Genomic DNA, 13,164 nt, shown 5'->3' on the forward strand with positions numbered 1-13,164 from the left:
ATGGTACGCGTACCACTAGTGGTACTTGGTGGTACTGCTGGTGGTACTTGATTTTTATTTTATTTTTATCTTTAAAAAATATATATTATAATTATTTTTTTATTTTTTTGCAGTCAGGCCACTGAATTTAGAAGCAGGCCAGTGTTTCTAGTTGTGGCGGCGCGATAGTTAGATAACCTAAGTGGGGAACAACCAGGAGATCACTGTGACAAGAGATTAATGCAGTCTAAACATAGTCATAAATCTTTTATTCAACTTCAGCCCTGATCATAACCATTTTTATTTTTAGATTTTTTTGTAATGTCAGATAAAAAATGAAATACTCCCACTTTTCTGAAAAGAGTTGTTGTTAAATCTGACATTACAAAAAACAAAAAATCCATCAAAATCTGTGTTGTTGCTAATCATTGACACATGCCTAGCCTGTAATAATCCCCCCAGAAAAATTCTTTTCGGACTATAAGCCGCGGCTTTTCCCCCCATTTTTCGACCCTGCGGCTTATATAACGGTGCGGTTTATATGTGACTCGACATGACCAAACCCGAAAATGTAAAAATCTAAATATTGCTTTTTTGACTGCATTGAAATGTTATTTATCTGTTCCCTTATTTGCTAAACTTAATACAACTTGTAAATGAGTTAATTCTTGTTATTTGTCCGACAGTATTGTGTCCCAATGCTAATTACATATGGTAATTAAACATTAAAACACCTGCGGCTTATAGTCCAGTGCGGCTTATATATGTACACATCATTCAATTGAGCTGCTGCGGCTTATATTCAGGTGCGGCTTATAGTGCGAAAAGTACGGTACTTTGCATTTGATATATTGAAAATATTTTACTTTTTGTGTTTTTTTAACTATAATTTGTGATGCCATCACACAAACTGGCATTTAAAGGGTAAAATTTCAAAGATTCCTGCACCAGAATGCAGGAAATTAAGTCTTTGTAACAAAATAATTCCTGGTGGGGGACCCCCACTTAGAAAGTGGCCTGACTGGGGCTATATTTAACACTATATTTCCCAGCCTGAATTATTTCCCCAGTCCGGCCCTGCTTATGCGAGTTGTCAATGGACAACAACATGCTGTGAGTGTGTGTGTGTCTGTGTGTGTGTGAGAGAGAGAGAGACTTAAGTACATTTGCTGAAATACAGTTCTTAATTTTCTCACTTGCTATGTGAGAATGTTAGTTATTTTTTTTTATATATATATATATATATATATATTTTATTATTTTTTTTAAACATACACATAAACATAAACAACATATAATTAGATATACAAGCATTAATTAACAGTACACATCCAATTAAATCACCATTTAAATAAATGTATTATACGAGATATATACCTAATACTTGCTATCTAATACCCTACACACATATGCTCTCGCTCGCTCCCCCGGCCGGACCCCCACTTGGATAATCCATCCATTATCATTCGCTCCTTACCAGGCAGGCACAATTCATATGCTAGCTTTTATTCTCTCCACCACTTCTAACCACATTGCAATTTTGGATTCACTGACACCTAAAATCCTTGCTGTATATATTTCTAGATAAATCACATCGAGATATGTAAGAATCCAAACCTTCCTACACATTTTTTCCGGTTGAAACCATCGTGATGCTATCAGCTTTTTAGCCGCTGTGATACCAGATAAAACTAATCTCTTTAGCTGTATAGGGACTGCAAACTCAAAAACATCATTCAACAGCAATACAGAGGGGTGTACAGGTATATTCAGAATTAAGAAATTTGATAATTGCTGGGACACTTCTTTCCAGAATATCTTAACTGGTGGGCAATCCCAGTACATGTGCATAAATGTACCCTCCTCCCCTTTTGTACATAAGGAGCATTTGGAGTCTTGTTTAAGTCCCATTCTGTTCAATCTTATAGGAGTCAGGTATGTCCTATGAATATAGTTAAGATTGATTTGTTGATGGTCCGGGTTACGTGACGCAAGTCGAACGTTTGCCCAGGCTTCTTGCCAATCAAAATGTATTTCCAGGTCTGGTATATCCCTCCTCCAGACTGAGTCTAGGGGGAGGATTCCATACGAGGACGTTAGTAATTGATGATAAAAATCTGATACAAAACCTCTCGATGTCTCTCTTTCATAGAAGAATTTGTGGCATCTGGGGTGTTCAATTGGTATCCTTAATGGGACTCCATGAGCCTTCAAACATACCAATAACTGTGCGTAAAAATAATATGTGGATCTGGTGAGAATTATTTTTTTATGTATTTCTTCATATCTACAAAAACCCTGTTTGTTGAAAACATCTCCTAATGTGTGTATGCCCTGCTTTTCCCAGGGTATCTTATAGGTCGTTTTCCAATCAGGAGTGCATTGTTATTGAATAGGGGAGTATGACTATGCCATTTATGTGGGTTAGAATATTTTTTTTGTGTTTCACGCCATATCCGGATCGCATGAGTAATAATGGGGCCAAATTTCTATTCACATTGCTTAATTGATAATATGGTGTATACTATGTCCTGCAGTCTATGTGGTGCTACTATATTTACTTCTAAATTTCTCCAGGATACTGATGCTTGGGAATCAAACCAGGTTGTCAGTGGTCTTAAAGTGTACGCCTTAAAATAGTGGTAAAAATCTGGAAATGCCATACCTCCATCGGCTTTGTTTCTCTGTGCGGTGGATCTTTTTATACGTGGTGGTTTGTTGTTCCAAATAAATGTGTATGCGGTAGAGTGTAATTTTTTCCAGTACCCATCTGGAGGGGGTAACGGTAGCATTGAGCTAATGAAGTTGATTCTAGGTAGGACATCCATCTTAACTATTGATACCCGTGCCTGAACTGAGTTTTTAAGTTTTGACCACCTGTCAAAGTCGTATTTGATCTTATTTTGGATTTTTATGTAATTGTACCTCACCGTTTGGCTTATAGTAGGGAATACTTCAACTCCCAAACATCTAAAGTGTTTAACCATTGGTATTTCTTCTGGAAGGAGTATATTTTTTGCAGGGGCATTAAGTGGAAGGAAAGCCGACTTTGGCCAATTTATCCTAAATCCCGATAGACTGCCAAATTCATCAATCAACTTGAGAAGATGAGGCATTGCGGTGTTAGGGTTTTGCATGAACAGTATTACGTTGTCCGCATATAAACTAATTTTATGTTGTGTGCCCTTGATTGCGATTGGTTCTATGGATTTGGATTGTCTTATATAGTGTGCTAAAGGCTCTAATGATAAATCGAATACTCCGGGACTAAGAGGGCACACATGTTAGAGAATGTTAGTTATTATGTTCTCAATGCCCCTTGCATTGTATGAGTTGTGTGGAAGAGTTTGCTAGTTCTAGTGCTACCCCTTTGTATATTGTGGCTGTGTCTGACAAAAGTTAACAATAAATAATGGTATTAGGAATACATTTGCCTCCTGCATGAACTGTGCATGGTGGTACTTGGAGAGCCAGCTACGTTCTCAGGTGGTACTTGGTGTAAAAAGGTTGAGAACCACTGGCCTACAGTATTATGTTTGCAGGTTTCTTAGTTAACTAGCTTGCTAACAGCACCTTTTCTCCCATTGTCATTTAACTATTTTTTTCATAAACGCTACTTTTCCTCCCTCCTGTGGTGTGTTTAACCTGGAGATATTGACAGTATATTGTTTGTCAATATAACTTGCTCTCTGGTAAACACAGGGTGCTAAAAAATAACCCTTTGACATGTTGATATATCTGTTTTAACTAGCTGCAGGTATTTGGTTAGGTTTCTCCCCTTGGTTGCATATTGCTGACGGTTTCCCCTCCGGGGGATGTGGTTTTCAGAGCATGACTCATTGCACTCCGTCTCTATATTTAGGGTTGGGTACTGTTCACATTTGAACTGATACCGGTACCAGTTCCTGGAATTTGGTACATTCAGTTGTAAAAGACAAGTCCAAACTTCTCAATTTCAACATTGTTATTTATTGTTGGAACACACCACACAAAATAAACCGCATGATCATGTTTGTATTATGTTTTTAAATGTTTAAATATCAAAGTTATCTGGCCATCTTCAGTAAATATCATCAAACTCCTCTGACCTTGTCTGGTCTTTCCAAAGACCCAAGAGACGGGACAGTAATATATATATATTTTTTTTTGGAAAAGGCTCCCTCTAGTCTAGTAATATTACACTCTTATACTAAACATGTCAAGGTACCGAAAACTGGTAACGATTGATCTAGCGTGAATCGGTACTCTGTAATACCGTGTAATGTAATGTACTACCCTAATGTAATGTAATGGCGAGTACCCTTAAAAGTACAGAGTTCAGTACCCAACCCTATCTATACTTAATACATACTTTTCAGATGGGAAGCACCGCTTACAGTTAGCCTCTCTGCCCCTAGTGGTGTCCAACAGGCGTTGCGTTTTACATAAGACCATTTAGCTTTGCTTCTATGATGATGTGTCTTCGTTTTTATATTTATTATTTTTAGATGCAAAGCAACGGCACCTTGTAGGCAAAACCCTGCTTCCTGAACTAGAGTTTGACGTGCATCTTGTGGGTGAAGACTCCAGGGACATGAAAGAGCTTGGACGGACAGGTTGCTGGACATTTCATTCAGACTGTCCCTGGAGCCTTGCCCTGGAGACACTCTCCAAGAGATGCACGCTCGGTTTGGTTTCAGAGTGTTTACAAAACAGTAAAAGGGTCTATTGACAGGCGATGTCACTTACACATGCACTCATTGACGTTTACTCAATCTGCCCCTAGTGGCAGCTCACTGACATGGCACTTTGTGTACGACCGGTCGGCACAGTGGCGTAGTGGTAAGGTAACACTGTCGCCTCACAGCAAGAAGATCCAGGTTTCGATTCCCGCTTGGGGACCAGGTTTCCGCGATGCCAGGTACCCAGGTGGGTGATCTCCCAGGCCTGTCTGTGTGGAGTTTGCATGTTCTCCCCGTGCTCGCAAGGCCCCCCCCCCCCCCCCCTCCCCTCCCCCGATAAGAGAAACCCAATGGAAAAACATGCACAACAACAGATCGCTAACGCTGTCGCGTCCGTGACAAAGACGGGCAGGAGCACTTGGATGGTCCCCGGGCGCGGCTCACGCCACAGCCCTCGTCTACTCCCGGCTGCCCTTGGGGGGAAGGACGACGGGATGGGTTAAGTGCAGAGGAGTATCGCATCGGCAATCCTAAAAGACAATGCATGCGTGTGTGTTCCGGTGTGTGTGTGTTAAAACGAACCACTGTGTGTGCCGCTAAAAAACATTGAGTGTCGTTGAATGCCGAATAAAGACCTCTGCGACAGGTCGTGCATTATATTTTTTTTTTTATTTAATTAAAAATAAAAAAAATCTATGCGAGAATGCTTCACATCAATGACACTGTGTGCTTGTTCTCTTATATTCTTATTTTCCCCCTCACTATGAAACAGTAATTTTACTTGACTTACTGAGGATGTCGTCTATATTTCCTGTGTCCAGAGAGGTGATTTCTGCCTGTCCAGGAGAAGAGAGGCCCATCACCTATAATGCATGCACGCACACAGACACAGACACAGACAGAGGGTTGGGGGGGGGGGTTAGAATGAGGCAAATACAACACTGACTGAGCCCTACTGATGAAAACCCCATGCAGAAAACGGGGATGGGGATAATCAGTTGAATGTTAGCTAATCTGAAAGAGTGAGTGAGCACATGAGCATCCGCCCTGCAGAGCTATAAAAGAGAGAGAGAGAGACAGAGAGAGAAAGATAGAGAGCGCCAGCAGCCGGCATTATTTTCAACATATCTGAACAGTGAGTCAGTCAACATAGATTGTGTAGTACTAGCATCAACCATGTCCTTGCTCTCAAGAGATCACGGTTCAGATGAAGACACATCAGAAATAAAGCCATCAAGCCCTGCCCTCTTTTCTCCCAATCCTCCAATCATAACTGTTGCTTCCCTCAATGAAGAAACCCACTCCTGTTGCCAAAAGAAAGTCCAACATGGCTATAGATACTCAAGGAACTACACACCATGAATGTGTTCCTAGAGCAGGGCCTCCGCCAGCCACAGTAGCTGGTAGATCGATGGATTCACACTTTCGTTATTCTACCTTGTCAATTTCCATCTGGTTGTTTATCTGTCAAAGTAGAACAGATGAACTAAGGAGTCTGGGAGGTGAGGTTTAGCAACATTGGGCAGGTGTGGCTGGTGTTGATTTCCTACTCCGATACAGGCTATAGCCCACAGAATGAGGTCAATCCTTGGTACCCATTATGTGCACAACTTTAGATTCTTCCGATAGATTATTCTGTAGTTGTGGCCAATAATCAAATCTGTTTTCTGTCTACTTTTATACGTTTGCTATTTAATATGGGTACGGTAGGTTTTTATTAGACATCAGCATAGTGTTAAATATCATTGTCTAATTGAAAACAGTAGACTGTGGTTTTGGTTTGTAAGCTAATACTCTTGGAATTGTTGTGAAACAAAGGGAATAGTCCGGCTAAACCTTCCCTGTCTGAAAAAGACACATCGACTGTTGCATTTCAAAGTTGATTATGAAGCTCTTGGTAGAATAATCGATAATCCGTACACAACCCTACCATCGACAGTGGAACAAATATCACCTGAGATACATAGGCTATTAGATTCTAGGCTACCATGCCTAAATAAAAACTAAAGACATTCCATCCATACAAAGCCGGCAGCTTGTATTGCATCCATGTGAAAGACCACCATTTCCCTATGTGGCTATGGCATGGCTATGTAAACAGAATGTCTCAGGGAGGGGGGGGGGGCTTGGGGGGGTCATCTACAATGAATGGGGATTTTGCTATTTTTAACTATGGCAAAATTGGCAATGCTTTAACAGACATTGCTTACATTTTTAGACATTTATCGATACATTTTTCAGTCACTACAACTGAAATGAAGAAAAGGTCATTTCAAGGGTGTAACGACTCAGAAAAATAAGGATTTTATTTTTCAGTTATAAATAATGCCTTACACAATATGCTAATAGAAATAGACATACCACACCTCCAGTTAAACTAAGAAAAGAAACAAGAGCGAGGTCAGTAGATGTGACAGAGACTAACTATTGGCCTGGTCAGTAGACGTGACAGAGACTAACTATTGGCCTGGTCAGTAGACGTGACAGACTAACTATTGGCCTGGTCAGTAGACGTGACAGAGACTAACTATTGGCCTGGTCAGTAGACGTGACAGACTAACTATTGGCCTGGTCAGTAGACGTGACAGAGACTAACTATTGGCCTGGTCAGTAGACATGACTGAGACTAACTATTGGCCTGGTCAGTAGACGTGACAGAGACTAACTATTGGCCTGGTCAGTAGACATGATGAGACTAACTTTTGGCCTGGTCAGTAGACATGACAGAGACTAACTATTGGCCTGGTCAGTAGACGTGACTGAGACTAACTATTGGCCTGGTCAGTAGACATGACAGACTAACTATTGGCCTGGTCAGTAGACGTGACAGAGACTAACTATTGGCCTGGTCAGTAGACGTGACAGAGACTAACTATTGGCCTGGTCAGTAGACGTGACTGGGACTAACTATTGGCCTGGTCAGTAGATGTGACTGAGACTAACTATTGGCCTGGTCAGTAGATGTGACTGAGACTAACTATTGGCCTGGTCAGTAGACGTGACAGAGACTAACTATTGGCCTGGTCAGTAGACGTGACAGAGACTAACTATTGGCCTGGTCAGTAGACGTGACTGGGACTAACTATTGGCCTGGTCAGTAGATGTGACTGAGACTAACTATTGGCCTGGTCAGTAGATGTGACTGAGACTAACTATTGGCCTGGTCAGTAGACGTGACAGAGACTAACTATTGGCCTGGTCAGTAGACGTGACAGAGACTAACTATTGGCCTGGTCAGTAGACGTGACTGGGACTAACTATTGGCCTGGTCAGTAGATGTGACAGACTAACTATTGGCCTGGTCAGTAGACGTGACTGAGACTAACTATTGGCCTGGTCAGTAGACGTGACAGAGACTAACTATTGGCCTGGTCAGTAGACGTGACTGGGACTAACTATTGGCCTGGTCAGTAGACGTGACTGAGACTAACTATTGGCCTGGTCAGTAGACGTGACTGAGACTACCTATTGGCCTGGTCAGTAGACGTGACTGAGACTAACTATTGGCCTGGTCAGTAAACATGACAGAGACTAACTATTGGCCTGGTCAGTAGACGTGACAGAGACTAACTATTGGCCTGGTCAGTAGACATGATGAGACTAACTATTGGCCTGGTCAGTAGACATGACAGAGACTAACTATTGGCCTGGTCAGTAGACGTGACAGAGACTAACTATTGGCCTGGTCAGTAGAAATGACTGGGACTAATTAGTGGCCTGGTCAGTAAGTATGACAGACTAACTAGTATTGGCCTGGTCAGTAGAAATTACTGGGACTAATTAGTGGCCTGGTCAGTACAGGAAAGAACTTAAACAGTAGCCTGGTCAGTAGAGAGAGCTGTGGCTGGGCGGTAATGTTTGGGCTGGGCCTGAGAGGGGGAGGCATGCTCCGAGTCCCAGCTAAGCAAAAGGCCGGTGCTCGGAGCAAAAGGTGGACCAGAGAAAATCAGCCGCTGAAAGAGAGGACTGGTATCAAAAGCACTTGAGCAAGGCACTTAACCACAAACTGCCCCGGTGGAGTTGCTCAGTGGCCAATGGTGCCAAGACTGGTTGTACTGGGCAGTTCCCGGGTGTGAATGTGAAACAGAGCGTCGCTCAAACGCCCCCAGGGCCCACTTGAAAAAGAGATGGACATCACAGTGTGATTACCCTGGATAAACAAAGGATCAAATAAATGTGGAAGAGAAGACTGGTATCAAAAGTTCAGAGACTGAGAGGCCCACTCTATCCTCTCCTTTGCCATTCCAGTCAACATAATATATATATATATATATATATATATATATATATACACACACACACACACACCACTGAATAGTTTAAATTAAATCCCAGTGTATGTGAGAGCACCATCTGACCAAACATCCTTCTCAAACAGGATATGTGTCAGTCTACCTTCCACCCGAGTCATGACAAGCTAACTTGTTCTATACGAGACAGCAGGCCAAGCAAGCAAGCCCAATAGTCAGATAAACAGGTTGAGCTGGCCCTGCTCCACAAATGTATTCTTGCTGGGAATCGTGTAGTTAGCATAAACAGGGAAGTGCATGTGATGCAAAGTGTTCGGATGACCAGACAGCAGACACACGTGGCTATTTTGAGACACTACTACTACACCATAGTGTGGAAATGGAAGGTGACCTTACAGTATAGGGACATTTTCTTGACCGTCTTTGTCATAGAAGTGGGGGCTCCAAACAATATTTTATGGAAGGCTTCTTTCTCTTCGAGGAAGGCCAAGTCAATATTGATAACAAGGGGCTGGAACAGTGGCTTTATATACAAAAAATATATACACACAGTAACACGTTTGTGGAGGAATCTCCAAACTGTATGAACATCAAGCCAATGTATTTTCTAAAAGCACTAGACTGCAGGCTGAGGGGGAACAAAGTTCTTCATCTTCAGGCCCAAACTCTCAAAACAGTGGCTATTTATCTAGTTCCGGGTTGTCAGCCAATAGGAATGAGCCACAACAGAGGAATTCACCAACCGGCTCGCATCATTCCGGTGGACAGATAGCTACAGATGATGCACTAATGCAATCCGACAATAACTTTGTGCACCCGAAGTAGACACACATATTTTACGTTAACCCAAATCAAATATAATTAACAGACTCCCGTTATTTAAAACAATTTAACGTTGGTTAGTTAGCTAACGCTAGATACCTAATAACCATGTTAGCAAGCGAGCTTTCTGGACTTCATGCAGATCTATCAATATTTTGCAGAAAACTAACAATCGAAATGCTTCGCACAGCTAATCAAAACCACCAGTCGTCTAGCTAAATAACCATGGCCAATGTGGATGATGATTACGAATGGATGCTGCTAACTTCACATGGAGGAGGCTAAACACTGCAGCTATGTGGCTAGCTAATGTGACAGAACCCGGCTTCGCTGGGTGAGGAGGCACAGTCCACCTGGCTGAACTAGCAACATCCTAGCTAGTCATGTTAGCCACTGGAATAACCAGACATTCAGTCCCCATAGATTGGTAACGTTACATCGGCTAGCGTTTAGCTAACAAGCACCCAGTTAGCTAGGTTGCAGCTAAGGTTAGCTCCATGGCTAACCGACAAGCAATGGGGCTAGTGCAGTTTCTACGTCTTAAGAAGTAACAAGGTGATTACCAGCAATAGAACCGTGAAGAAGCGGACGTCAAGAGAGGGTAGTATTAGTGACAGTTTCATTGTATAGCGGAGTTAGTGGAGGTTGTGATGTTGCTCGGTCTTCTTCCCAGTCTCTCGACGCCGATCTCTCCCCACTCACTGCAGCAGGAAACGGACGGCGAGCCGATCTCTCGGTAACCACGGAACCGTGAGGGATACTTCCTGGTATGGCGCACGGCTTGATGGGAATTGTCGTTTTACATGGACCGTAAGTCAATACTCCGTATTGACTTAAAAACTTCAATATGGCTGTTGAGTGCGGGACAACATATCGTGGGAGTTGTAGTCTTTTGTGACCCAGATGTTTGCGGTCCAACGGGGGACGTCTTGGACGACAACTTCATAAAGATTCTCTCCTGAAAGAAAGTAAAACAGTAGCTAAGGTAAAACAATTACATATAAAGAAAGCATTTCGGAACTATTTGAAACACAATGAGATCAACTTGATAGCTATTCATTGTTGAGTGTAACGGGTTTGTACTGCATTATAGTATGCTTATGAATTAACGTTAGTGATTTCTGACAGACTGGGGTAAATTGCATCATGTTTGGTTAGCTTTTTAATTATATCTTCCTCCACATTAAACCCCCATTGCCTCGACATTGGGTTATGCTATCTCATATGTGAACCAAAGCCAAAACAAACTGGCGTTCAGGTCAGTTACTGTATCATGTGTGTATGCGTATGCGCCCCAAAATAACAACTAATCTCTGCAGATTTGGGTAGCATTAGCTAACGTTAGTTGTTGCTAGCAAAACTGTTTGCACAAAATGCAAGAAGCTATTTTTTTTAAGCTGTCTCCTAAACGCAAACCAAGAATAGTCTCCTACCAGACTGTAAAGAGATTAAAGTTAGCCTAATAAAAAAAAAGCCTCTCATTCTTCCATCCACCCCCTCTCCATCTCTTTGTCACACCAGGCCATAAAATCAGTGGAGTATAGCAGCGTTTGTTGGCAGTTACTGTGTGTGAACAGGTGGGCTGGCCTCAGTATGCGAGTGATCCTCTTTTTTCTGGCCTGATAGGAGCCAGGATTAGAGCAGGTAGGGAACCTGGAGAAGCACCCAGACCCACCAATGATGCACTGAACTTGGGGGGAAACATCTGCTGACGCCACCCCCAACACAGCCATGGTGAGGATCCAACAAATAAACACACGCACACGCACACACACGCACACACACACACACACACACACACACACACACACACACACACACACACACACAGAGATTAAATGAATAATGTTTTGCAACTTTGCCATGAAATTGGTTTTATTTGCTATTAGCTACACTATATCAGACTGGTTATGATTTAGTAATCCCTCTCTATCCCTCTCCATCTCTCTCTCTCTCTCTCTCTCTCTCTCTCTCTCTCTCTCTCTCTATCGATCTAGCTATCTATCTCGCTATCTATTTCTACCTATTATCAATGCTAGATAAGCTATTCACCATTCCATTGGGTTTGGGGATGTTTTATTTTGTGTGTGTTTGTCATATTCAGTCTAGCCTATTTGTTGTGTTTCTTTGTCTGTGTAGACACTAGACAGGCATAATTGTTATGGAGATCAAAACTCAATGTTGAATTGAATCCCAGCATAAATATTTGATAGGATAAAGCTGTCCATAGGGGGTTCCCATTGTGCCAGCAAGCCACAGATGGAATCGGAGGAAGATGTGTGTGTGTGTGTGTGTGTGTGTGTGTGTGTGTGTGTGTGTGTGTGTGTGTGTGTGTGTGTGTGTGTGTGTGTGTGTGTGTGTGTGTGTGTGTGTGTGTGTGTGTGTGTGTGTGTGTGTGTGTGTGTGTGTGTGTGTGTGTGTGTGAGTGAGACGTGTGTGTGCGTACTTGTATGTTGAGAATGTGGTTATAATATGGCTAGTGATATTGCAAGCCTAACGGTTTAAACACAGTGGCAAGACCTAATGTAATCAGAAATGACAGAACTCAAGAGCTATGATGTTTGATTGCATTATTGCATAGGTGTAACATCAGGTTATTTGAGGGATTCTGACTAAGTAAGCCTATTCTCTTTTGTAGCTTATAATCAGTTTGTTGACTGTGCCAGTCAAGGCAGTTTGTTCCCCCTGATTCATGTAGGTTCAAACTAACTAATATGAATGAACTCCTTGCACCCAGTCAGTGTTAATTTTCCCATCACTGTTCATTTTCTGCTGCCAAATCTGCATATCTAAGCTTTTTCCTTTCATAAGCCTCCCAGGGCAGTGTCAATTCTATAAAATAAACAACATAAATATCTGCTGACTCTAAGACCATAACACTAGTTCAGGACTAAAGTTAGTGCTAACTATATACATTTCCCTCCTAAATCTACCTGCATCTCCCAATCAAGTCAGAGTCCATTATTGTATTGCAATGTTATTTTCAAAGGTTTTCAAAGTTTACAGATATAACGTTCAACTTCATATAAGCCAGCTAATAGGCTACTCGCAGCTTGTGTTGTGAGGAAGCAGGAGCGACTTAAAAATGCATGAGAGCTTTCATCCAGTGACAAAGATGCATTGATTGACACAGATTTAGCAGAACTGATCTCTGCTCTCTCCATTGCAGACAATGTTCGTGTCAGGGGAAAATAAAGATGTATTTTGTAATAGTTTTTATTTTCACAGAGCTACTTGTTATCATCATGGTTACATTATCCTCGTGAAAAAAGGGTAGTCAACTCAATGGACACTTGACAACATTTTAGTTGACAAGATGAATACCACTTGCACCCTACCATACTTTTGGTACACATTTAGCATACGTTTAGGATTTAGCATTTAGGATGCTTTTATGAACACAATTCGCATGCATTTACGATACCTTTATAAACACATTTAACATGCATTTA

At 41.8% G+C, this 13,164-nt stretch overlaps 1 protein-coding gene across 1 annotated transcript in view; it reads right to left on the reverse strand.

Moving 5' to 3' along the window:
* Positions 1–10,426, reverse strand: part of erp44 (endoplasmic reticulum protein 44) — a 40,709-nt gene extending 30,283 nt beyond the window's left edge. The window contains exons 1-2 of the mRNA XM_084336245.1: positions 10,276–10,426; positions 5,431–5,503 (exon numbers count right to left, since the gene is read on the reverse strand). Of these exons, the coding sequence (XP_084192371.1) occupies positions 5,431–5,503; positions 10,276–10,335 (133 nt within the window). The 5' untranslated portion in view covers positions 10,336–10,426. The remainder of the gene's footprint in view (positions 1–5,430; positions 5,504–10,275) is intronic.
* Between the last annotated feature and the right edge of the window lie 2,738 nt (positions 10,427–13,164).

Source organism: Notolepis coatsorum, assembly GCF_963971535.1.
Source record: "Notolepis coatsorum genome assembly, chromosome: 19".
NCBI lineage: Eukaryota > Metazoa > Chordata > Actinopteri > Aulopiformes > Paralepididae > Notolepis > Notolepis coatsorum.